The sequence below is a fragment of the Buteo buteo genome, chromosome 23, assembly GCF_964188355.1.
Source record: "Buteo buteo chromosome 23, bButBut1.hap1.1, whole genome shotgun sequence".
Classification (NCBI taxonomy): Eukaryota; Metazoa; Chordata; class Aves; order Accipitriformes; family Accipitridae; genus Buteo; species Buteo buteo.
Genome location: NC_134193.1, coordinates 12,197,139 through 12,223,686, shown reverse-complemented (window position 1 = coordinate 12,223,686; position 26,548 = coordinate 12,197,139). Strand labels below are relative to the sequence as shown.

Genomic DNA, 26,548 nt, shown 5'->3' with positions numbered 1-26,548 from the left:
CTGAGCATGGTGGAGCCTCTCCAGACAATGGCAGGAAACGTGTTCCGGCTGTGTGTCGCCCCGGCCAGCCTGCCTGCCGGGGCCCTATCTGGCTGGGGAAGGTGCTTTGCAAGGGCTGCATTGTTTGGGGCTGATAAACTCCGGAAACCCGGGTGCAGAATGGAAGGAAGTGTCAAAAGCCTTGAGCCCGGGGCTACGGAGCTGCGCAGCGGGTTCCCACGGCATGGCCGCAGGGCGGCGATCCTGGAAAGAGCCCTGCAGTCCCTGGCAGCATGGGGCCGAGCTTGTTGCGGGAGTTGAGGTGGATGTGGGGCCAGCTGCAAGCATCTTCCAGTCTCATTCAGTAATGGATGAATTACTAAAGCCCCTGAGCTATGGTGATCCCAGGGGTCCCCACACCTGGCCCCAGGCTTCATGGGAGGCTGCGCTGGTGCTGTCCTGAGCTCACTGTGCATCCGGGTCCCCTTGGTTTGTCCAGGCCACCCTGGGGCAGTGGTCAGGGAGTGGAGCTTTCTTGGTGCTCCTTGGACTTAAGCTGCCATGATAGGATTCAATTATGGCTGAACTGCTCTGATTTTTTTCTGCCTGGGGACTGCTGAGGGACCCCTGATTGATTTTGGGTGCCCAGCCTGGTTCTGGGGGCTGGGGAGGGGTCCCTGTGTCCACTCAAGATAGCAGGAATAGGAGCATCAGGAATGGGGATGCGGGTGTCCTCCCCGTAGGAGGTACCACTGTCAGCATTTTGAACCTGAAGGGGTACCTGGGCCACCAGCCGTGGCATCTCCTCGGATGCTCCAGGAACACCATGGACTGAAGGTGGCATAGGATGGGTGGGGGGAGGCAGGTTCACATGCCAGAGCAGCAAGGAACTTGTCCCATTACATTGTGGCAGGCAGCCGTGGTTGTGGGGAAGGAGCCCTGTGGATGCCGTGGCTGTGGGCTGTGTGGGTGCGGGGACCACAGGGGATGCTGGCAGGTCTGGTTGGTGACACTTGGAGTGCCACTGTGGGCATGCACTGGCATGATGATGCAGATGCTGTTTTTCTCTTTCCCCCCAGCTGAGTGGAGCCGACCCCGAATGCAGCTGTGATGAAGGGGATGAGACCTCCCGCAAGAAACGGAGTAGGAACCTGTAAGTGTCACATCATGGTGGCATCAGAATGTACCAGGGCTGTTTGCTGTGGTCAGACACCTTGCCCGAGCCCTGCTGGTCCAGGCAGCCCTTAGGATCCCTGTCTTGTTCCCCCAAGCTTTTCCAGGAAGAAAGTAGCAAAGACATGCATGAACTAAGGTCTCACTTCAGACAGGGAGTCCTGATTTTCAGGGATGAGGGTGGGAGGTGTGCTGGGGGCATCACACAGCCTAGCTGGGAGCAGCCCCCTGTTCGCCTTGCTTTGACAGATGGGGTGAAGGAGCCGGCTCTTGCTGGTGGCACAGGGAAAACAGCTTCCCCAGTGCCGGCAGGGCTCCACTCCTGCGGTGCCGGGTTCAGGGAGAGGACATGCAAGCAGTGAAACATGAGCTGGGGGGCCTCCTTCCCACTGGCCCCATGCGGGGAGGAGGAATGGGGAGGTTTCCCACCACCGGTCCAGCTCCAGCCCTTGCAGCACATTGCAGCGTGCGGGCAGCGTGGCAGGACCTCTGAGTGTGGGGGCTGCCGAGGGATGCTCGCAGCCCCTCCTGGTAAGGCTTTGGGGGTGCCAAAAAGCGGGTCTGGGCAAGGACGAGGCAGCCGCGGCCTTTGCTTCCCACGAACACAGCTGCAGCTGGGTGGGGGCAGGCACACTGGTGGGGTCGAGCAAGGATTTTTGGAATGAGCCGCCTCCGGTTCTGCAAGGCAGGATCCGGCCGGGTGTCAGGGCTGCAGGGATGCCGGTGGCTGGGTCTTTCCCTGCTCCACGTGGCTCGGGGCAGTTGGAGAAGTTGCACGTGGTTTGAGCGGCTCAGGGGGTGCGAGGGGGCCCAGCATGCTGCCTGCGCACGCAGGCTCGACGGCTTCACCGCATGTGCCGCCTGCCAGCGAGCGGCACTGTTGTCCCATGCGCTTCCTAGCTGCAGCTGGCTATTTTTAGCTCTTTTTATTATTTCCCAACCCCCCCGCTCCCCAACACTTGAAATTAAAATGAATTCCTTGCAGTCTGCAGCAGGGACGTCCCCCCATCTGCGTGTCCCTGCTGCGGTGCTGAGCTGGGGGAATCGGGCTGGCAGGGGGAGGCTCAACCACCCCCAGCTTAGTGGGGTCAGGGGCAGTTGCAGAGAGGGTTTTCTCCTCGCCTTGAGACAGCAGCGGATGCGCTGGGGAGCCTCTTGGCATCGCACCGGCCGGCTATTGGCTGCGCAGCCCAGTTGCCAGCCGTCTGTGGGGAGTATTTATGGTGCAAGTGGCTGGGGTTTGGCACTCGCCTCCCCTCCCGGCACCGGCACGCTCTGCCGGCCCTGCTCACTGCCGGCACTCCCCAATGTACCACGCGATGGTGGACTTTTCCGAAAAATACCTGGAAAGGTAGGACTCCAGCATCCTGCGAGGAAGGGTGACGTGCTTTGCAGGGGATGGTTTGGAAGCGGGGCGGGGCGATTGTGCTGGACGTCGCCTCATGGCCATGCCAGGGCACCGGGGGCAGATCACTTTATAGGGGCAACTCCAGACAGAAACCAGCAATTTTTTATGAAACATTATTTTTGCTGTGGCATTTTCTACTGCAGATTGGCTGCAGCTGGGGGCTGTGCATGCCCATGGCTGCCGCAGCCTGATTTCATGCCACTTGCTATTTATTTGTAAGCGTGTGCAAGAGGAGCAGTGGGTTTTAAGTTGGGGAACTTCCTTAGGTGGTGCTTGCTGGTGTATTACAGCTGGAAAATCTGCCCATGAGCCGCAGTCACCTGCAAGCCCCAGAGCCTGGTGTGCGGCAGGGCTACCCACTGCAGCTGGCTGGTGTTGTGCAGGGGGCTGTGTGGGTGGAGGCAGCCCACGTGTGTTGGAGACACACACAAGGGGTTTTCAGTGCTTTGAAAGCCCCGCCGGGCGCTGAGCTGCAGTGGCTGCCTTGCTAAACTGAGAACACTGCTAAAATTGTTGCTCAGGGCTGTGTGGGATGGCCCATCCTGTGTGGCGGCTGGTCCTCGGCTGCCGGTGTTGCTGGCAGTGTGGTAATGGGAGGCAGATGGTGTTTGGGGTGTGAGGCTCTGTGTTTGGATCCACTTTTCCCACGTTAGCGCTGAGCCGGTGCCTGGCAGCTGGCAGCAGCGGGACGTGTGTCCTGCTGAGACCACAGCCCAGATGATGCAAAGGCAGCGACACCATCCGTGCCCCTCACGAGGACATGGACAGCACCGGGGACTATGGGGGGGCAATTGCCCTCTAAAATCCTTCCATGGCTCAGGGTGCTCAGCACCTCGCAGGACTGAGCCCTGGGGTTGTTGCAGCTACTTTTCCCTGTGGATTGCTGTATTTTACCCTCCTGGGACTGGAGAGAGCTGTGGGTCCAGATAGCATCACTCAGAGTGGGGTACACCCTTGCCTTGAACCCCTCCTATGCCCCTCGTGTCCCTAGTCAGCCCTGGGTATGGCTTGACCAGGAGGTGGCTCCTCTGAGCATCCTTGCATAGACCCACTGGTGTGGGACCTGTGGGAGGTTGCAGGGGGTGGCCTGGCCATGCCACCCTGGGGCCCCATCCACCCTGGTGGCACTGTCGTTCTTGGTGCAGGATGAGCATCCCATGCCACCCTGCACGTCCCCTGCGCCCCTTTGTGCTGTGGTGTCATGCAGGGGCTGTGCCACGAGGGGACAGCATCGTCCGCGCCCGTCCTTGCCTGTCACCTCTTCCACCTCCTGCTCCCCTGCCTTGGCCCCTGGGAAGCCCTAGCAGGGCCAGGCTGGGGGTGGGCTGGGGGTCCCATTTTCCCATGGCACTTGCCAAAAATCTTTGTCCCGCTTTGTCCTGGTGGTAGTTTTCTGGGGGAACCGGGAGCCCTGTGTCTGAGTGTACTTCAGTCTGTCTGTCCAGGGACGGCAGAGTGGGGACCTGTGTGGGGTGGCAGCGTGGGGGGTCTCTGCCCCAGTGCCCCTTGGTGCTATGCCAGTCCCAACCACCCCACTTATGGAGATGTCCCCACGGCCATGCCCGTCCCAGGCTGGTACCAGAGAAGTGTGAGCACCAGCTCTCAGCCCTGTCCTCACAGAGGGGACAGGGGACATGGTGAAGCGCTGCATTCCCTGCTCTGCTCCTAGCCCCTCTCAGCACCGCTGCTGGCCCCGCTGCCTTCCACAGGACGCCTGCGCTCTATAAATAGCCCTCGTAAATCTCCGCCGTGATTATTTTCCCTGCTGTCTCTTGAAAGGCCCCACTATCCACCCTTGCCGCTGATTTTTCCACCTTTCCTCGAGTTTCCCCAGCAACGGTGGAGCCGTCCGAAATAGCAGCAGGGCTGACACAGCCCTTACTCACACGCGCCTCGTTCACCCCACGCTGCATTTAAAGCTCCTCTGGGCTAAGCCCTCCCACTTCCGCGCTGGCCGCACCGGGCGGGAACGCGGCACAGAGCTGGCGTCAGAAAGCCCGAGCGTCTGGCCGCGCCGGTCGCGCCGGAGCTACTGCACAGGCCCTCCCAGCAGCCATGCCCTTTTTCCGCGACCTTTCCAAGCCCCAGCCGCTGGAGTTCCACGCGGAGATGCTGCTGGGCGTGCAGAGACCACACAACGGCAGCCTGCAGCGCCGGCACACCATGAAGGAGTAGGTGGTGGGTGCGGGGTGGTGGGCGATGCGTGGGACGAGGCTACTGGTGGGTCCCCTGGGTGCTGGGTGTCCCCCCAACTCCTCACCCGCCTGCTAAAACTTGCTTTTCCCTCTAGAGCCAAGGACATGAAGAACCGGCTGGGGATTTTTCGGCGACGAAACGAGTCCCCAGGGGCCAACCCCTCTGGCAAGCTGGACAAAGTGCTCAAATCACTCAAGTAGGTGCCGTGAGCGGGTGGCGTGGGGATCGGGGGCCGTGGGGGCTTGGGGATGAGCTGCAGTCGGGCTGAGCATCACCTCCAGGGAGGCTGGGTTCACCCTGTTTGGGGAAGCTTTGAACAAACAGTTTTTGTATCCGGAGGAGCATTAAAAACATTTGTTGGCTGAAAATCCCCCCCCAGGCGGGTGGGAGGTCTGTGCCTGGGAGGCGGCATAGTGGCGGCTTGGGCTGGAAATTTCCCTGATGCCTGCTTTCTCCCAGTGCCTGTACGTGAAACTTTAACTGGCTGGAGGATGGTTTGAAAAACCACTTTGCTCTGGAGATGCTCCAGCAGCCGGAGATGAGCCCTCCCTACTCTTGCGCCTGGTGGCTTACCTAGCTGCTTGAACGGGGCAGCTGAAATCCCCACCATCCTGCAGCCTCCTGGGCATTGCCCAGAGCTTTTCCAATTCTTCCTCAGACACCCCAAGTGGCACAGCTGCCTGCACAGACCTCCTTTTATCGGATTTTCTTCCTGCCAGTCTAAAGGCAGAGGTTTCTTCCAGCAGAGCCACTGCAGCGCTGCCCAGTGCAGAGCCTGGCTCTGCCTGCAGATGGTCCGGCAATGCTGGTGCCGATGTGGGAGCCAGGGCCAGCCCTGCTGGGACACACAGCATTGCTTTGTCAGCTGGAAATGTTTTGCTTGTGCTGCGTTGTGGCAGGCAGTGAACGCGGCTTTCGCAGCTTCACTTTGCCAACGTGCTGTCCTTGTCCTGCAGGCCCACTCCTGAGGAAGCTCTCAAGTGGGGGGACTCCCTGGAGAAGCTGCTGCTGCACAAATGTAAGTGTTTGCCCATCTCTTCCACCTCTTTGCTGCCAGGGGAATATCTAGACACGTGCATAGGTAAAGCTGGGATTTCCTCTGTTAATCCCTCCTGGTATTTGGGGGGTAGAGAAAGAGAAATGAGGCTGCCCCTTGCCTGCACCCTTTCTGCTCCTGCCTGGCCCAGGAGGAGCATTTTGTGATAGGGGCTGGGGAGAGCCATGGCTTGGGGCTGCAGCCACCCTCCAGCTTGGGGAGGAAAAGGCAGCAATTCGTGTCTGTGCCCGATTTGGAGCTGTGCAGTAGGTCTGTGAAGCAGGAGCTGCTTTAGATCATTATCCTTCTCACGTATCACAGGGGCACCCCGCATCATGGTCACGTCCTACACAGAGCCCCCATAGGGATGGCCAGGGGGTCCTCTCCCCGTTGCTGCTCCTGCTCCAAGCCCAGCCTCCCTCTTGGCTCTCTGTGCATGCAGCCGGGCTGAGGACTGCATATTCAGCACATGGATGGCTCGCATTGCCATGCTTGGCCTGGCAGTGCCATCGCTGCCTGCTTTTCACAAGGCTTCACGAAGGGTTTTAGGGGACGTAGTTTAGGTTGCACCTTTGCAAGGTTGCTGGGCTGAGAGTCTCACAGGGCGATTCCCCGCCTGTGAGCCGGGAGTAGACATGTGTCTCTGTCCCCACAGACGGGCTCGCTGCCTTCAGGGCCTTCCTGCGCACCGAGTTCAGTGAGGAGAACCTGGAGTTCTGGCTGGCCTGTGAGGAGTTCAAGAAGATCAAATCGCAGTCCAAGATGGTCTCCAAGGCCAAGAAGATCTTCGCCGAGTACATCGCCATCCAGTCCTGCAAGGAGGTGAGGGCTGGCTCCCGCGCTGGCGCGTGGCTCCATGGCACGGCAGCTGCCTGGGGAGCTGCTCACCAGCGCTGGTCTCTCTGACTGCAGGTCAACCTGGACTCCTACACGCGGGAGCACACCAAGGAGAACCTGCAGAATATCACCCGCAGCTGCTTCGACCTCGCGCAGAAGAGGATTTACGGACTCATGGAGAAGGACTCGTACCCCCGCTTCCTCCGCTCTGACTTGTACTTAGACATAATTAACCAGAAGAAAGCCAGCTCCCCACTGTAGACCCAAGGACTCTCTCGGGGCAGGCTGGGAGCTGTGTGTTTACATGAAATCGGGTGGTGGAGGCCTTCCCGGGGGACGGCGGGAGTGTGCCTTCCCGCTGCTGCTTGTGCCCCCAAGCCATATTCCTGCATTCGACGGGTGTGGGGCAGCTGAAGGCACTGAGCATGAGGCCGAGGGGACCAACAAGCCAAGCAGTCTGGTACTGCTCCATCGCCCCATCTCACCATCGCTGGTACGACGCCTTCGGGGTGACTCCGGCATGGATTTTAGCCAGGAGGGAAGCTCCCACAAGACTACTGTGAAGCACGCGCCCAAGGTGCGAGTGTTGCTGGAAGGCGACGAGTGATCCCGACTCGGCGAGGAGGAGGACTTCTGTGCAGGGCTCCAGCAAGGGGACAACAGCACCAACATGAGCATCTTCCCTGGATAAAAGACTTCTGAACTGGACCAACCCCACGATGCTGCTGTGCTTCCCCATGCCGGCGATGCCTCCCGGCTCCCCTGAAGCAGCTATCCCACAGGAGCCCGGCGGTTCCTTCGCTCGTAGTGGGTCCCCCCGGAGCATCGAAAGCCGTGTCCTTCCCCTGTGCTGGAGGTGTGCAAGCTAACTGCCTCCTGCTCCCACCCCTGGTTTATTTATTGACCTCTTATAGCTGGACGCGTTGCTGTGTAATAGGAAATCCTCGTGTCCTTTCCTGTTCTGAAATTACAAGTGCAATATTTTTGTGTGTTGCGGCGGAGTTCTCCAGTGGAGTGGATGCCTTTTTTTCCGAGTGCATACAGCATTTTCTAAGTTAGCAGGTTTTATCTGACAAAACGCATTCCCTAGCAGCGGGCCGCTGGGGGAGCCTGGGTGTATATATCATGCCCTGACGACGGAGGGTTTGGTGATGGAGAAAAGCAGCTCTGTGAATCAGACACTCTCCTTACTCTGGATAACAATACTGTGTTTTGAGAAGCGGGGGTTATTGCTGAACCTGGCAGAGCTGGATAGACTGCCTGCCTCCAAGCACCCAGTTTACAGTGCGAAGCATCTCTGCAGCTAGCAAAAATACATTGTCATGGTCATAGGTAAATAAAAGGAGAATATAATTTCTTGTAGGTGCCTTTTCTTTGTGGCATGTTTCTCAGCACTGGCAGAGCCGTGTCCCCCCTGCCTCACTGAGGAGTGTAAAATCCTGTTACTGCATGGCTAAAGATGGGAAAATGTGGTCCCATGAATTTCTGAGCTGTTTTTTATGACGGAGCAGCTGCTAGATGCTCCTGAGGCATGGCCTGGGTGTAGCCCTGCAGGAACACAGAAAGTTTTGCCCAAAACAAGGCTGTTCCCAAGGATAGCATTCACTATTTAAACACGGCAGGGCATGAGCCTCTGAACATGGAAATGCCCAGAAACATAAGTGACCTAGTGTAGCTCTGGGTCCCTCTGGGGACACACCAAAAGAAACAACAAAAAGCCCCACAGTACTATTTCAGGTCCTGGCTGCACAGCTTGGCAGGGCTGCTCCTGCCCCAGCAAAGGCAGCGCTTTGACAGCTCTGGTGTGTGATGAAAATATTTTGTAAAGGCCGTTCATGGTGCGTTCAGTAGCTGAAATATCTTGTGCCAGTCACTTGCTTGTGGCCAGCCTTGGATGGCTCAGAGATAGGCTTATGGTGTCACGGGGCCATGCTGGGGTGTGGGGTGGCATGGCACGGGGGTGCTGCTGGTGATGCCCAAAGATGGAGGTGGTGTGGCTGCCCCAGCAATCCCACCTGGGCACAGCTGTCCCTGGCAGATATGATCTCTTCTGGGGAACTGTCTGTGTTTCCCTCCTTGAACAACCAGCAGGTGATGGCCAGGTGGGGAAACTGAGGCAGAGCTGAGGGGACCCCTCAGGGGTTGGCTGGAGGCAGCAGGGTTGGTGGGATGCCTGCATGGCCCTCCTGGGGATGCTTCCAGCACCCCGGGGTTGAGGCCCGTGGGCTGGTGTCCCAGCTGCGACCCACGGAACAACCCCAGAGCTGCTGGGACCCGGTGGGTCGGTGCAGCCTCCCTGTGAGCGCTGCCACATCACCCCATCTGGTTCCTCCAAGCCAGACCCTCTTCTTTCTCCTAGTGTTGCTGAGAGCCTTCATCTCCTCTCCTTCCCAGCTGGGAGGGTTTCCCTTTATATCTGGCCTTGACACAGATTTCCTTGCCCTTTCTCCCCTCTCTCCATCACCCACATACTCTTGACCTCCCCACACTCAGTCCCAAGCCATCAGCGTTAGGAAAGTGTAATTACAAGGTCACTTTGTTGGCTTCCCCACTTCTCCGTGTCCCTGGGCTCCCAGGGGCAGCATGCAGGCGGACTCGGCTCAGGGGGCTTTGTGGGTACTGGGCAGCTCGGTACTTGCCGTTACCTTCTCTCTGCCCTGAACGCTAGGTCCAGTGAGCCCTCCTGTGGCTGTTGGCGATGCCCAGGAGCATCCAACCTGCGTAACCACGCCTGGTTTCAAGCCTATAACCTGCCTGGCATATGTGAATTGTCTGAGTTGATCTGGCAGGGAGGGCAGCAAGGGCTGGAGCTGCTGTGGGACATGTGGTGTGGGAATCTGGTGCACGACTTGGAATAAACACCACCGACCTGCATGCAGACAGTCCCTGCAAGGGACAGAGGCACCTGTGTGTGCAAAAGGCAGAGAAATGGGAACCTGGGATGACTCCCTGGAGAAAATGGAAGTAGCCCTGCGTAAGCGACAGAAATTTGGTTATTGCTGTAACAGAATTTATTGCTGACCCGCCAGGTTAGTGTGAGTCACTCTGCAAACACCATCCTCGTGTGCTTGGGAGGCGCTTGATTTCTAGGAGAGGCAGGGCTGGGGTGCGAGGTGGAAATGCCAGGTGCTTGTCCCATGTTTTCCCAGGATGGCCAGTGCCCTCTCCAACAGGACAAATCTCATCGTGGACCCTGTGGTGACACCAAAGCCACAGCTTTGTTCCCTCTGTGCTGCAGAAGAGGAGCTGTGCCATCTTCTCCAAGACTTTGTGCCTCAGAGTGAAGGGTATGAAAAACTTGGAGCATCTGGATGGGAACTGGATGGGGGGACGTCAGCTCATGGAGGGGGCTTGTTCCGAGGGGACATTGGTTGGGATGGAGATAGAGCCCCACTGCCCTGAGCGGCTCTTTTTGCAGGGGGGATTAGGGGATGGGGAGCTGCTGAAGCTGTTATGGGGGCACTGAGCTTACAACACAAGCAGAAGGGGGACAAAAATGTCCTTGTTTAGCACAAAGTAAGATGTCCGGGACAAAATCCAATCAGGCTGCAAGGCACGTGAAGAGAAGAAATTACTGAGTTGTTGATACCAATGCAGCGAGCCTAAGCAATGAAAATGGGAATTAGGTTTTCCTAATTCCTGATTTGATGCACAACCTCAAACCAACCAGATTTGCCGACAGCTGGAGGGATGCTCCCATGGCAGGAATGCTGAAATCACAGGGGGTTGCCTGGTTGGGGATGGCCCTGGGGAGGAAGAAGTGGCCTTTTGCAGAGAAAATGCCATTACCTGCACCCAAGCCACTGCCACTGAAGCCATGAAGGTGGTGGGTGGCACGTGGCGGTGACAGCGGAGTCACTGCTTGTCTCAGGTGTGTGTGCAGGCAGCTGCCTGCGGACATCGCTGCTGCCGGGCTGCTATTTCACGCAGCGGCTGAAGGCAATTTCCCAATTTGGAAACCAATGCCTTCCAAAATGGGGAGGATGCTGTAACGGACCTTATCTCAGCAGATAACAAGGATTTATCTTGGGGCTAAAAATTAGTGGTTGCTCAGTTGCAAGTAGTCACAACTCAGCTGTGTTTGTCATGTGCAAACAGGGTGAAGTCCACCAAGGCCTGGGTGCTCTTGGTTCATTCATGGGATGAAGCTCACCACGCTGAAGGCAGCCAAGAGGCAAAGCAGCTCAGGGAGAGGATATAAATAGGAAAAAGGGAATTATCACCAGAAAGCGCTGAATGCTTTGTTAGGTTCAAAAAAATGCCATGACCCCATAGGTGAAAAAGGTTAAGACTGCTGGGAAAAACATCCTAAGTTCCTGGGATTAACTTCATGGTTTCCTCACACCCTCAGGGATAAGGAGGTTGGGATGAACCGAAAGGACTTGGGGAGGCTGGTAAATCAGTCTTACCTGTCCCAGCTGATGGGCCTTGACCCTTCAGGTGTCCCTCAGCTCAGTATTTCATCAGCTTCCTAATGCAGCAGCCAGAGATGGGTAGTGGGGTCATCTGTGATTTACAAAAGCAAATGGAGTTCTGAAAATAGAAGTTACCGGAAAATACAGTTCAAGTCGCTGAGCACCTCTTGGATGAAGACTTACTGGGGGAAGCTAATGAGCAGTGTGGGCATCCCACGCCAGGGCTGTGCCCGTGAGGCCAGCCTTGGCCAGCACTGGTCCTCACCCGCATGCAGATGAGCATCTGCAGTGTCCAGGGAAGTGTAACTCTTTGCAGCAAGCAGCACTCAGGTTGCAAGAGGACCTCATTTCAGAGCTGGCTAGAAGCCGTGAGTGTAAAGCCTTTCTCTTATTTCTGCAAAAATAAAAAGTGTGCCTATTTTACAGGTGTGCACCATGCCCCGAGAGGGCAAACCAATAAAGGCTCCAGCAATGCGCAGCCTTTATTGGTCTTTTCCAAGGCACCCATCCTGGAGTATAAAATTATCCAAATAACTTTCTACTGAGCAAAATAATTCCTTGGACCCCTGATTAGACAAATATTCTCAGAATAGAAACAAGGCTACTTTATAGCCATAGACTAAACATAGCTCAACAGCTAGATACTGAAACTGCAGACACAAAAATTCCCTTGCCCTGGTGAAACAGCTGACTTGCTGTGCAAGTCACTTAACCCCGCTTAGAGAGTTATTGAGGCTTATCAGGAGCACACTAAACTCTTATTTGGGTAGCTGAGGTGCCCAGACGCCGGCCGGAGACCTGCTGCAGGAACACTCAGTCTTTGGTCATCTGCATGGCAGGGATGGAAATTGGGGTTGGTCTGGGTTTGTTTGGGGACTTTTGCTTCCACAGGGTTTGATAAGGGCCAGGGGGTGCAGGGATGTATTTGAGGGCTCTTGTCCTTCCAGACAGTGACCCCCCGGGACTGGGCTCAGAAAAGCCATATGGGGCAGCTGAGGGGCACCCCTGGAGTGTGATGGGGGGGTACCCAGCTCAGCACTGCCCTGTGAGGGGTGTCATCCTGCCCAGGGGAGCTACAAACAGTGATGCCCTTCAGATGCATCCTTGAATTGAGGCTGTAAGGACAAGTGCCACCAACCTCTGTAGCGGGCATTAGCAACGTCACTCCTAAACAATCCAAGGGAGCAAAGCAGGAAAAAATAAGATGCTTCTGAAGTAAAAATAAAAACAGACTCAGATGCTGTCTGTCAAGGAAATAAAATAAGCTCAGCTGGGCTGCTGCCAAGACAGGAAATCCAGCAGTGGTAAGAGTCCCCCGGGTGCCGCAAACTCATTCGGGAAGCATTGTTATGACCCTCTCATTGCTCATTTTCTGATTCTTCTCTGCATTAGGTCATTTTTACTCAGCTCATCCAGCTCACACATTCCCCAGTGCTGGGGAAGGAAGGCAAATAATGCCGACTCTCGGCCAGCCTTGAGGCGCTGGGGAAGGCTGCAGAGAAGGATGGTGAAAAATACTTTCCTTTGCTGCTGAGCAGACCTGCGGGGCAGTGACACAGGGGGAGGACCCTCTCCCCAGAGTGACCCACTGCTAGCATCCCCCACCCTGCTTTAGGTACCGCTGAGCTGTGCACGGGGTGCAGGCAGAGATGGAGGTGATGAACTGGATTCTTATCTTGAAAAGATCCAGGACCCCCCCCTCTTCCCTGTCTTCATCCCTTGGCAGAGGGTGAGGAAGAGGGAGGTTAGGAGAGGGAGAAGAGCCAAGCAGGAGCAGGTGGGGACTGGGGACGGGGTGTTTGCATAGGAGCCATTTACAAGTAATTTCTTGTCACTTCCTGAACTAATGGGGCAATTATTTCAAAGGACACACGTGTTTCTCATGGAAAGTTCCACTCAGCCTGCACATCAATTCATCGGTGTAGCAGCCGTATTCTCCCTAACGCAATCACAGTGTTTCTAGACAAAGACAAGTGGGTGAAACCTCCTGCTCCTGGGACCAGGGACAGCAGTGACCGGTCACAGAGCGCCAGACAAACCTCCTGGTCCAGGGCAAATCAACAGCTTGGCAGCAAATGGGCTCATGTGTTGAAAGCTGATCTGCAAAGCCAAACAAACACCACTCTGCTCTTTGATGTAGCTCCCATGCTTGACACTAGATGTTTGGATGTGTGCATCTGATTTTGTACCCTGTTCCCTCCAACCAGCTCAAGAGGGATGTGGAGAAATCGGAAGGGGTCCTGTAGAAGCTACTGAGGTGGTCATGGACCTCGGGCACAGGGGTCTAACAGCATCCTACAACTTTGGGAAGGACAGCTACAAAGGTGATGGAGCCAAACTCTTCTTGGTAGCAACAGGTGACAAAATAAGGGTCAACAGCCACAATGAGTGACAACTTTCAGACCTTCAGCTTGGACAACAGGAAAAACATTTTCATTGTAAGGCTGGTACAGTAGAAAAACAGGCTCCCAGAGAAGTACAGCATCTCCATTGTTGGAAGTTGTCAAGACTTAGCCAGGCAAAGTCATGGTTGACCTGGTTGGGTGCTGGTGATATTCCTGGTCTGAGGGAGGGTTGGACCAGAGACCCCAGGGATGCACCCATGGCACGCTGAGGAGTCTGCCCCTCGCTTTGCTGGTGGACATGGGCAACATCTTCCAGGACAAAGGCACTAAGCCCACAGCAGATGTGGGACAGAGGTGCAACAGGCCAAAGTCCTCATGGGAGTCATGGAGATAGATGAGTTCTGTGTTTTTCTACAAGAATAAAATTAATTTTTGTGGCTTGGGGATGGGCCCCTCGCATTAATGTCTGAGCTGAGGGAAGAGCTCCTTCCTTTTGCCCTCTGACCAGCTCTGAAGCTGTTTTGTTCTGGGTAAAAAATGAGAACATAGTGCCAAAAATTGGTCTGAGTTGGGCTGTGGGATGGTGACATGGAGCTCAGGGCGATGTCTCTGCTGTTTCCAGCTGCCCTGTTCCCTGATCGGGAAAGCTCATCTCCCTAAATGATATAACTACAAAGTTTTGATTTCCAGATTACTGTGTTTTCCAGAACTAATTTTTAAAATCTTTTTTTGGCCCCACAAACAAGCCAACCACCCAAGGCCTGAGCAGCACCCTGATAACCATGCAGGGATCAGACATGGGACGGGGATACTGGATGGCTCTTGCAGCTATTGCCCAACATATTTAATTTAATTTGCCATTTCAATGCAAACAATTGACTTCATTAACTAGATGATCTTTCAGGGAACCAAAGTGTTGTTACAGGTAGAAAGTCTGATAAGTTAATACAGCCAATCTTTCCTTTTCTAAAATAAATAGAGAGGAAGGAAGTAGGATGGGCGTCCTCGCAAATCACGTTTTAACATAGTGTCAACTTTTATGGCTAAGCCATAAAATAGTAGTTCCTGAAGCACTGGCACAGCATTAATTAGATGAGAATTATGGACGCACTCATTACTGCAGCTTCATTACAACCCAGGAATTGACTCCAGCAATGAGCGTAGTGGATTCTGGCTGTGCCTGCACTCATTTGCTGCCAGGCGTCCACATGTTGGGAAAGTTATTTCCTGGGAGCGCTCACCACCACTCCGTGTGTACTTCCCACCGGCTGAGGGTTCCCGCCAGGCTGTTCACAGCAGACTGGACAATGTTCGGGGTCTCTGTGCGTGGTTTCGGGCTGTATGGCTGTGCAGACCCAGCATGGGGACTTTGAGTGCAGTTGCAGGCTGATCTCACAGGAGGCAATCTGTCTTGCTGTCCTCTTTCTATCCTATGCAGCGAGAAGCCTGAGGACCAGATTCAGGGCCACCACTTGAAGATCCAGAGGGGTCTCAGCTTGGACCTGCTGGTCCATCACTGCAACTGAAAAGGCTTCAAGGGTACTGGCCCCTCTGCAGAGGAGCATTTTAGAGGGATGAGAGTTTGCTGGGAAATGTAGCAGCCCTTGCTGGCTCCTCATTCAGACGCACTCATGTTGTCCAGAGCATACAGGTCTCCATCTGAGCTGGTCAACCAGAGACCTCTGCAATCTGCAAAGAGACACAGACTCCACGAGAGAGTTATTTACTTGCTCCCCTGCAGGCACCTATATAAGAAGAGGAGACTAGTGTCTTGGCATACTGCTTTGTCCCCACAGACCAGGACAACAGCTTTGGGTTCTTCTGGATGTGGAGAGGCAAAGCCTCCCGTGGAAGGTGGGAAGATACTTTTCTGCTTGTTACTGGCCACACAGGTTTGTGGAGGTGATGGTGTTACCTGTTAGCCAGCCTAAGCACTGTGGAGGGGGTCAGACACTGTAGGTATTATCCAGACTCTAGTTTTAAAGATCACTCATGGTTGGTCTGTTTTCTGGGTCCGTCCTCTTGCTCTGTTCATCTAGTCTTTTTCTGGGGATGGCTGAAGCTTGCGCTTGCTGGGTAAAGACAGGCTTGGGAAATTCAGCTGTCTTTTTACCCTCAGAGTCCTGTCTCCCCCACATACTTTCATTTCTTTGGTGGGATTTTTGAAACCATTGAATATGGGTCCTACTGCTTGAGTTGAAATCCTCTCTGCTCTGTGCTGTGTTTCTCTGGTTGAGGTTCTCTGGATGGGCATCCTCACACCCAGGTTCAGGTGAAATTGGGCTCAGCCTGCCTGTGCAAATAATTTTCAGGACTACAGTGAGGAGACGCACTGAACCAAACCTTGCTGTATTATCTCACTGGAAGTGATGCTGCAGGAGGCAGTGGGACCCAGTTGGGGGGACAGTACTAGGGGGAGTTCAAGCCCGGATTGCAGCAGGCAAATGTGGGCTGGGTACCACAGACAGAGGGAAAGGGGCAAAGATGTGGCTTGCTCTTAGCCACAGAGGTGAAAATGAGAAGGAAATACTGTCTGCAGATCTGCTTGGAGGTGTTTGGTTGACCTGGTGATCACACCACTGCACCCACCCTGGAGCAGGCTAGGCCCTGAGGCTGTTCTTTCCCCCATGGATTGAGAAGCAATGCAATTCCTGTGACTGACTCCTTCCATGGCTGTCATAGAAGCACAAACAGAAACATGAGTGCTCAGATATGGTGTGGAGGAGCGTGGAAAATGTTCATTGGGTCATCATTTCTTCTTGGTGTGGCTTGGCCAGTCCCGCTGCTTCATGCTTGAGCACACAGGAGATGGAAACAGGAGCTTCGGTGGATGCTTATGTGGTCATGACCGGGTGGAAAGGGGTTGAAGCAAACATGCTGGTGGCACAGACCTCCCTAGGGCATGCCCAGTCCTTGGTTAGATTGCTCCATCCCCTGGCATCAGGGCAGAGGTTGGTCAAACTCATCCCACATGGGGGCCCTCCACTGCATGGAGCAGCTCCTGGTCCTTTCTGGGTGAGGTTGACTGATGCTGTTCTGCAGCGTCCATCTGTATAACTCCTTCTTCAAACCTATTGCCCATGTGTGGGTGAGCGCTGAGCCTGTGGGTCAGACTGTTGGACTGTGGTTGGATGATGGGCAGAGCGCTAAGCACCGAGGAGCTTCTCCCTCTGGTTTAGAGGCAGGGAGCTGAGACACGGAGAGCTGAAGGTCAAAGGTTTTCCTGCTTGGTGTCCAGGGCTTGGCTGTACATGGACCAAACAGGAGGTCCCCCAGTTTTATGCCCCCATGGAAGGTGCTCCATGCCAGGAGTTAGCTTTCTCACCCTGGGTCCACCAACAAACTCAGTCCCCAGGGAGCTGAACAAAAGGGGTCTATTGAAAAATAACCCTTTCCCACATCATGCAGCCAGCTGGGACAGTCCCCACCTGAGAGCTGGACTGGAGCCAGATGGGTGATCTTTATTCTGCAGCTTTGTAATTGCTCCCTGCCTGATGTCACAACCCTGAGGAGTTATTTTAAAGCACTTTTTTTTTTTCCTCCAGTGATATCCTTGCCTGTCGGGAGGCAGAAAGGAGCTGCTTCCGCTCCATTAGTGGCATGTGCAGAAGAGATGGTCTGCTGACGGGTTATCCTTGTAGAGGTGAGCCCAAAACACATGGCGATGGGGCAGACTTGGCCTGGACGCTTTGGGACAGCATTAGTCTCCTTGCCCAGCTGCTCTTCTTGCCCTCCTTTCCTGTCCCTCTTTTCTCTGGCTGCCTTTGGTCTGGTCCCGGTTCCTCCTATCCACCCCTCATCTTGGTGGCTTCTCCCCACAGCCCGTCTCTGCAGTGTCCTCATCCTTGTCTGCATCTGCCCTGCACAGAGGGTCTGGCTGCCATGTGATCCCCGGCATTTCTCCTCCTCTTCCTCATGCTGCCCAGCACACCCTGTTGTTCCTGCCTTCCTCCTCCTCCATCTCTGCCCACACACGTGAGCTCTGAGCCTCCAAGCTGCCTATGATAGAAGTAAGAGCTGGGGAATCCAGATCTTACCATGTGAGATGTGGGGATCTCTGCTGGCAATGCTGCAAGGCCCTCCCAACGTGACTTTGCATCTGGCAGACCCATCTGGGCCAGCCAGGGACACTGCTGGGCATTGCCACAAGCTTTGCTCCTGCAGAGGTTTGTCTTCAGACCATCATGGCCAAATTTCAGGTGGGGCTCAGGAAAAACAGCAAGTGCCTGGGTCCTGGTCTGAGGACAATCTCCATACCCAGCACTTCCCCCAAGCACCCCAAATTTGAAGCTGACTGCTGTCAGGGACCCCATTTGCTCTGCTCTGAGCCAATCCTCCTCCTGTTCCGCACCTTTTCATGGCTGCACGGAATCATTAATAAATGTCAGACTCCTCCAACGTGAGGAGACAGCGATGTAAATCCCTGGGTTGGAGAAGGCATCACACAGAGCCCCACTCGGCTTCCTTGTGCTCTCTCCTGCAGCGCTGCACTTGGTTATTTCCAGCTGTGGCTTTTGGAAACCTTTGGTGCGTTTGCCACTTTTAGCTCTGGCGGCTCAGTAACCGCTCCTGGCAGGGCTGCTGCTCTTAATTTTCTGGAAAAACCTTAAAATGGTCCAGAGTGTCAGAAGAACGGCCAGCTAAGGAAAAACAAAAAAACAGAAAAACAAAACCCAGTCTTTTTCCAATCAAGCTACAGCGTTGTTGTATTTTTTTTAAGAAAAACATATCTACTTTTTTCCTGGATCAGGCTGGCCCCTGCAAATGCACTCCCCATTGTGCCGAGCTCCTAAAATAACTGCAGTTGCTAATGGAAATAAAGCCCTGGGAGAATCACTCGTTCCCGCCTCACCATCCAGCCCTCCTGACATGCTGCAGACCCCTGCACTGGGTTACAAATCTTTGCCATGGCAGTTCCTGCTTCAAATTGCAGCATGGCTTTGTGAGGGGACATCCTGAGATGTTTATCTTCAAAGGCTGGTATAAATCAAATGCAGCACAAGGATGGCAAATGGTGGCTGGGATTGTCAGTGTATCCCAGCAGCATTTAACCTCTTCGTCTGCAGGGTCAGCAGTGGGACACGACAGTGCCCGAGCCTTGATCGGGGCATTATGCAACCCAGGGGGTGAACTCAGGGATGGGGTATTTGCTGGGCTCCAACCCATCCTACCATGTGCAGCACAGGGAAATACAGCCCTTGGTTAAGCCCAGACTAATTTGTTTGGATATGGGAGTGCTGAAGATCTGCATGTTCCAGGTCAGGAAAATGAACAGTCACAGCACACATTCATCTGTTTGAAATCCCTCAGATGGTTGTTGGTTGTTTTTTAAAAATCACTTTTCACAAATCTTTTCCTAACCTCCTGCTGTCTCCCCAAAGAGGTGACCTGCAAGCCTGGGGGCTGTGAGGCTGGGCGGGGGCATGCACCCACCTCCAGATGTTGGATTGGGAGCAGCTCCAGCAGGCAGAGCCAAAGCTGGTGGCTCTGGAGGTCCCATCCGCAGTGGAGGTACCAGGATTCGTGCAGAGATACCTCCCCAAGAGAGGAGGGAAGAGGAAAGGGAGGGTCGTCCTGGATGGTGAAAGCACCCTCCTGCCTTGCACTGACCCTCCTGGGAAATGCCCTTTTCATGGTGGCACAGGCCTGCGGTCTGTTTTCTGGAGATATGCCTGGTCAGCAGAGCTTTTTTCTGCTTTGCTGCTCCATCTGAATGCTGCTCCATCTGAGCACTTCTCCGAGCACAGCTCACTGCATGGATCCCCCATGAAGGGCTGGGGGACCCCTGCCTGCAGCTGCCTGTGGCATTTCAGGGGCTTTCAGAGTCTTTCCCCATGGAGCCGTGGCCTCATCCCACAGCGGCAGCAAGCATGTCCGGGCTCTGCTCTCACCCCAGATCCTGAACTGTCCATGTGGGACCCCCAAGCACTGAGCACGGGATGGCTCAAGCCCTGACCCTCTCCTCCGGGGGTGGCCCTCCTGCCTGCTCTTACACAGGCACAGGTATGTTTATGGGGGACTATTTCAGACTCCTTTTTCAAGAAACTACAGAAATCCTCCAAAAATGCGGAGTCAAGACCAGCCTTTGCCAAACTCCCTGGGGAGGATGCCCTGGTTTGGGGCTGCAGCGGCTCCAGGGCACGGCTCTGATTTCCCAGGAAAGGAGTGAGCTCTGCCAGGGCTTTTGCAACCAGACCCAGCAGCTATCAGCAGTGCTGGGAGCTGGGGCCAGTCCAGGCTGACATCAATCACAGAGCGCTGGTGCGTTTCACCATATTGCTGCCTCCTGGTCTCGCAGCCTTATCAGTGCTCACTCTTTGTCCCGTCTCAGCTCGTCCTGTCCTCTGACCCGCAGCCTCCCTTCCCCGTGAGATGGGAGGGCAGCTCAGCACAGTGCAAGCTTTGGGGGAAGCATGGTCCACGGGTGGAGGGGTTGGGGCCCCCCCCAGGCCTTCAAAAGGCAAGGTGCAGCACCCCAGAGTATCAAATCACTGAGTTTTCTGTAGGGGCTGGTTTCATTTTATTTCGAGGGTTTATGGGTCACCTTTTCCACCACTTCCTCCTAACCTAGGTGACTGGGGACCCATCATGTGGGCAGGAATGGACATACCTACTCCAAATGCTGAGGAAACTCACAAAAGTGCTGGGACGTGGCATGGAGAGATGCGGTTTTGCTCGAGGCTGACCAAGATATGCATGGATATGATGCATTGTCACTGTGGGTTTTGACTCCTGAGTGAGGTGAAAGCCAAGGACAGAGCTGCCCACGGACTGTGTTGTGGCACGTGCCACCATCCTGCTCCACGGGCACCAGCAGGGTCTTCACATCTTGTCCTGGAGTGGTGGGGCTGGCCCTTTCTAGGTGGGCCAATGTGATGAATTTGGAAGTTCTCGAGCCTGTGTCACTCAAACCCAGAGGTCTAATCACAGGCAGTGCTGAGGCCCTGAACACGTCCTCCATGAGCAGGCTTTGTGCAGGCCACCCATGTCCTTTCTTGTCCTCCAGCCAAGGCGTTTGGGAGAACAAGGCGTGTGGCCAAGGGCTGGAGCTGCTCCTGGGGCTCATGTGGCCAAGGGCTCGCTGTGGACCTGTAGGAGCAGCTTCTCATGATTTCATTTCTCTGACACTTGTATTTCTCAATGTAGGGGGTAGAAAAAACAGCTGTGGAGAGAGCAGGGGTGGCTGTTTTCAGCAGAGCTGCTGCCCTTTTGAGGGTGCCCTCAGGGAGGAGGAGACCTGTGGGGCTCTGTCGCCCATGCAAACCCACCTGGCATGAGGACGTGGCTCCCCTACCCCTCCATTTGTGCCCTGAACCTTCTGAAGCAGTCGTGGTCCTCCCAGGAGCAGTTTCTAGTTTGGGACTGGATCCAGTCCATTGCAGCATGTTTCTTAGAAATCGTCCCAGCTTCTGTTTTAATCATTTCCCCAGCTGCATCGCTCCTGCCTTCCAGCTCATCTCCTGTTGCCGGGGCTGTGTTCATTTTGCACACTCTCACTTCTCCAGTCCGGGATTGCTTCTGCTCCTGCAATGGCTACACCATGGGCTGGTGTGTGGGTGGGGGAATACAGCAGCAACGAGGCATTAGACGGAAATGCATGAGGGTAAAGGGCTGAACCTGCTGGGTCGCCTCCCACGCTCCTATCCCTGGGGTGACGAGGCGCCTCCTGAACACGATCAAGGGTGACAACACTCTAAATATGGAAACAGTTCCCATCCTTTGACTGTGCCCTTGGGGTGGCTGGCCTGCAGCAGGATTCCTCCAAAGGTGGAAAAAAGCACAGGTCAATATTTGCGTGAGGCATAGCTGCTATCATCCAGGGCTAGGCGGGGAAGGGAGCGGCAGTCTTATCAGGTCGTACGTGGTGACACTGTGGGATGAGTCACAAGTGGCACAGCATGCCCAGGTTCACAGGGATTTGGTGATTCACTTCCAGGAGCCTCTATTGCACTGCCTTCTGCCACATGGCCAGGTACTGGGATAGGACACAGAAGTGCAGAAGACCTGCAGCAAAATGATGGCCAGACAAACCTGGTGGTGCCTGTAGGCTAGGCACTGGCCAGGGCTAAGGGCAAGAACTTGCACCAGACTCCCAGCGAGGATACTGATAACTCCCAAGTGAATCCTATCGGAGGTCATCTCCTGGCCACCCTTCAATGGAAAGCACCGACTGGGTGCTGCTTCTCCTTAAAAAAAACAGGCTATAAATTGGGGTGATGCCTGGCAGCAAGGTAGTGCAGGGGCTGAGGCCAAGGTCAGTGTTCCTGAGTGATTCTCAGCTCCTGAGCTTGCTGATAGCCTACCTGAGGACACAGTGTCCTGCTGTGTGCATCCTGAAAGAGGGTTTGCTGTGCTGGTGGCAGCACCTCCTCCCAGGCCATGGCTGAGGAGAGCCTCTTCTGATCAGCGCATGGGGGCACTTGGTGGGATTTGGAAGACCAGGTCCTCAACTGATTGAGAAGGCTTTATGGACCACGCACAGAACAGCACCTTGGCTGGTAGATTGGAAGAAAAGGGGATGGGGCCTTCTCAGCTGAAACCACTGAGAGTCTGAGGCAGTCTCATGGTTAGAGCAGGAAGAGGTGAATTCTGGTCCCTGCTCCAGGGACTTCCAGCATCTTGTGTGCAGCCCTCACTGGGAAGTGTTTTGCAGTGTGCTGGCCCAGCTCTGTGCAAGGGAATGCACTGCATGTCTTCCTCCATGGCCCTGTGCTCCAGGAGGAGCAGCTGAAAGGGACCACTCCAAACATGGGTGACTCTTAGCCATTTGACCCAGCAGTGTGGGCAGGAAACAGTGCTGTGAGCTGCAGATGTCCCTTCATGTTAGACCTGCACTGGACTGATCTGATGAGTCTGCTGAGAAATGCAGCTGCTCTAGGATCCACATGTGGTGTAATCCCAGAGGACCCTTTCCAAACACCAGTGAAGCAGCAGGACATGGCAATGCTGTAAGCTGTGCTGTGGTGCAGACATGGCTCCAGAGCAATTCCCACTTAGACCCATTAGCCCAAGTGAGACCTGAGCCCATCTCTGGTGACAACCTGCTCTTACCCCCATCCCTCCATTCGCTCTCTCCTCCACCTTCCACTTGCTGCTGGGGGTGCTTCTGTCTCTGTTCTCTCTAATACCTCTACTGCAGTCTATGGACTTCTTGTCCCAGGGCTATTCCTGCAGCCTGCTCCTGACCTGTTCAGCTTCTTGGCTTTTTCTGGAAATGCGAGCCAGGTTGGTGGCTTCCAGGGGGTTTCTTCATCACATCATGTTCTCATATTCTGCTGATGGCAAGTTTCAAAGCCTTTGGAGGTGAGGTTTGTGTTTGAATGTTACCAAAGCAACCCCTGGCAGGCTAAGGAGCCTTGCCTGTCTGCGGCCACATCTGTCTGACATCTGTTTCCAGGCGATCTGTACCTGCAGGCTTGGTGTCTGCTGAAGCACGGGGCTCTGCTCTGCAGGGTCCCCTTCAGAGGGGCTGTACCTGGGTGGGAAGCCAGCAAATGGCCCTTGCATTTGATTTCCCATCTGCCTCAAGGGTTGGACCAGGCTCTGGAAAGTGAATTTACAGAAAGCGGCTGAACTCAATGCAACTAACCTAGGTACAGGCAAAGGGAGTGGGACAGTGCTGGCCTTGTATGGCCAGGTTCAAACAATGTCCACAGCAGAGCTGCTGCTGCCCAGAAATTACATGCAATCAGCTCAGTGACTTTTACCGGACTTTTGGGTTTCCTTGTCAATCCTTTCTTGGGACTTTGGAGCTCCCTTTGCAGCACTTTCCAAAAGAAATAACCTTGAGCTTTGCAGCTAAGTTCCAGCGAGGCACAAAATGAAAGTCACGCTTGGGCGAAAGGCCAGCACAAGGCTCCAGAGCATCCTCTGATGCTAACCCAGCACATGCAGGGGAGGGAGGTGTCTGGGAAATAGCACTGGGAGTTTGGGTCTGTTTGTGGCTGGGACCTTGTGGGAAAGTTCCCTGTAGTTGCTTGACTCACAGCAGTTTTCCAAAAGAGCTTGCAAGCAGCACATGCCATTGTGCACATGCAGGAACCAAATAAAGTCTGGTCCTGTGTCTGCAGGGAAGGAAACAGCCCCATTCCTCTTGTTGTTTCAGTTCCCAACAGTATGGAAGTGATTTAAAGCACATGCCACCATCTGCTGAGGCTGACTGCTGTGGGAGCTGGGGCTTGCCTTGCTCCCGCATCCAGGCAGGGCTGCCTGCACTTCAATGGGTGCCCGTGCAAGCTGGTAGGAAGAGTCTCAGTGTATGGGGCAAGGTGGACCATGGCAGGGCCTGAAAGTGGGGTGCTAGGGTGGGACTGGCCTTGCCAAGCTTCAACTGTCTTGTGCACATAGAGCCCTCTCCAATGGCCCCACTGCTCTGGGCTGTCTTCTCAGGACTGCAGTGGCCAGGCTGGTTGTACAGCGAGATACACCTCCACCCTGGGAGTTGGAGCTGGTTCCTGGCTTGCCAGAGCAAATAGGGATGTGTAATCCCTGTTGGGCAGGAGAGAAAATTTCTCTGGGCCGGATCTCTCTGTGCTTCATAACCCTGCAGAGCTGCAGGCAAGAGGAGGAGGGCTGAGCTGCCTGTTCTATCATCTGCCCTATCCCACCTTGCTGGAGCTACTCCAGAGAGATGTGCTATTTGGTCAGGTTGGTTCCCTTGGATATGGTCACCCTTTGTGCTGGCTTTGAAAGAGCAACATTTCTGGTGGCAAAGAGGTCTTCAGCTATGTCAGCATGCCCTGGACTGGAAACTGGATTTACTGTGTGGGGTGCAGAGGGAAGGACTTCTAACAATGGCTCCTGGGGAGGAACCAACATGTTAATCACAGTCACTTTCAGAGGAGGATTCCTTAGATATTTCAGAGGGGTGGAAATTTTCTAACAACAGCTATGTTTCAAAGAGGTGCTTGTATATGATGTGAGCCTGTGTTTGAACTGGAGCAGGAGAACCACTGCAAAGGAACAATTGTAAATTTTTAACATCAGAAACTCAGGGGATGGAAAAAGAAAAAAAAATTACCCTCAATTTCTTTGGGCTCCATCCCAGCTCATGAGGATTCACTGGAACCAGCCAGGACAATTAATTGTGCATTTCTCCTGAACACACTGGATGTTCCCTTCTTCTGCAGAGACTGCAGAAGATAAGAGCTGTGACCTGGCACCATCTCTGGCAGTGGAGGAATTTCTAACCTCATTTTCTGATAAAAGCTCTGACAAAGCCTTCCCCAAGATGGTTTGAAACAGTCTATTTTCGTGGGTACTATGCAAGGTCAAGTCGTTTAGCAGGGACCACCCCACACTTATACTGAACAGACCGAAATAATAATGGGAAACAAGGGTATGACATTGCAGACCCTACAACTCATGGCAGGGAATGGGGTCCCTCCTTGCAGTTTAAGTAATATGCAGGTCCTGCTCACCCAGGAGAAGCAAGGGAAGGAAGGGCATTCAGAGATGTAAAACTGATGGATGAAAACAGTGTCACCCACCCTGGCCAGCAGAAATTGGCTCCCACGTGTCTGGAGTAGAGCAATATTTGCTGGCTTTAGGCTTGATTAGAACCTGGAAACTGCAGAATAACAGTCCCTTCCCCCAAAATTTGTGAACAAATCCAACATTTGCATCTTGACAATGGGAACAAGCCTGCTCCCCTGAGCAGGGTGAGGAACGGGGAGTTATCTGGCTGAGCAGAGCTGGCTGCATGTCTTCTGCTGCAGATCGATAATCCAATTTCCAGCTCCAGCCTCCCATGCGTGCTGCATCAGTGCTAGCGTGATTCAGCTCAGTCCAGCAAACTGACTCGATTACATATTCCTTAAAACAGCATCTTCAAAGATGCCCTTTGTGCACACAGCTCTGTTGCAGAGCCGAGCTGACCGCTCTGTGCTCTCTCTGTTGGATTTCTTGGGGCAGACGGCTCGTGTAGAGCAGTGCAATGGCCCTGATGTTGTGTGGCAATGTGCAATGGCCCTTGGACAAGTTGTGTGCTCCAGGCGTATGCTGAGTGGCAAGAGATGCCTGGGCTGAATGTCAGGGGAAAATCCTTCCTGCTGTAAGATGCACAAGGGAGAAGCCAGAGCAGGCAGGAAGAGCAGGACACGCCAGGGTCATGCATCACCCCCTGTGCTGTGGTACCATTGAAAGGTGTTGGAAAAATACCACTGGCTGATAACTGTCCAGCAGCTAGGCCTGTTGCATCCTGGAAAGTGTGGTTTCCACCCATTTGTGCCTACCCATGTAGCTGAAAAAGGTCTTTGCATCTCCAGAGGACTGGCCATTTGGTGGGAACTTATGCAAAAGAGGACAGGGATTCACACCCCCCCCCCCCCCCATTCCAAAGCCCTTGGTGTGTTTGTTAAAGGGGCAAGAGGAGAACATATGTGCCTTGACCTGCTAAACAAACAGGCACCCACATGAGAGGCTACAAAGAGTGGGTCCCACCCTGCAGTGTTCTGGCTGATGCAACTGCAAGGAGCAAAATGCAGCAGACCACCTGGGTCCCCAAGAATCATCCTGTGAGGGTTGCGAAAGGGGCTTTGGCACTGGCAGTGCTTTCTGCTACACACAGGCTGCTTATTTAGGAGCTAACTCAGTAAAACACTTGAGCACAGAGGTATCATTGAGTTCAGAGGGACTGTGTACCTCCTTAACGGGGGTATTTGGGTGTTTGAGGCTACAGATCCATGTAAGTTTGCTGGATCAGGGGCTTAGGGTGTAACACAAACTGCAGGATACTGAAATGCTTCAGGGCTGAGATCACTCTTGGCCTCGTGAAATGACTGCAGAAGATTTATTGACGTTTATCTTCATTGCTGCAGAAAAATGAGTGGTGTGTTTGGGCCAGAAAGCAAAAATCAAGCTCTTGGAAAAGCAACACAAAATGTTTCCAAAGCTGCCGTGTACTTTAACAAAGAGTTCCCCCCATCCCAACCTATGCAACGCTCCTGCAATAAAGTCCCAGCTGCGCAGCTGGGAGGTGGGTGGGCAGGACCATGGGAGCCATGTCTGGACTCAGGGCTGCCCAAAGGGGCCAAGGCTGGCTCTGATGTGCTGCTTCCCTGGGGGCTGCCATGGAGCATGGAGGCCTGGTGAAACCCTTCCCTTGCAGAGGAGGGGTCAGGAGACCCCATTGGAGGCTGCCCTGGGAAGGAGGAGTCAC

General features: G+C 54.4%; 1 protein-coding gene across 5 annotated transcripts in view; it reads left to right on the top strand.

Annotated features, from left to right (window-relative positions):
• The window catches only part of RGS3 (regulator of G protein signaling 3), a 95,785-nt gene extending 87,813 nt beyond the window's left edge, over positions 1 to 7,972 (top strand). For 3 of the 5 annotated variants that reach the window (XM_075055117.1, XM_075055113.1, XM_075055112.1), the window contains 5 exons: positions 1,059 to 1,132; positions 4,851 to 4,952; positions 5,713 to 5,774; positions 6,448 to 6,614; positions 6,705 to 7,972. In XM_075055117.1, coding sequence (XP_074911218.1) covers positions 1,059 to 1,132; positions 4,851 to 4,952; positions 5,713 to 5,774; positions 6,448 to 6,614; positions 6,705 to 6,890 — 591 coding nt within the window. In that variant the 3' untranslated portion in view covers positions 6,891 to 7,972. Of the gene's footprint in view, positions 1 to 1,058; positions 1,133 to 2,484; positions 2,504 to 2,541; positions 4,732 to 4,850; positions 4,953 to 5,712; positions 5,775 to 6,447; positions 6,615 to 6,704 lie in introns of those variants that run through there. The other 2 variants (XM_075055115.1, XM_075055116.1) reach the window with 2 other exon arrangements.
• Positions 7,973 to 26,548: the final 18,576 nt, after the last annotated feature.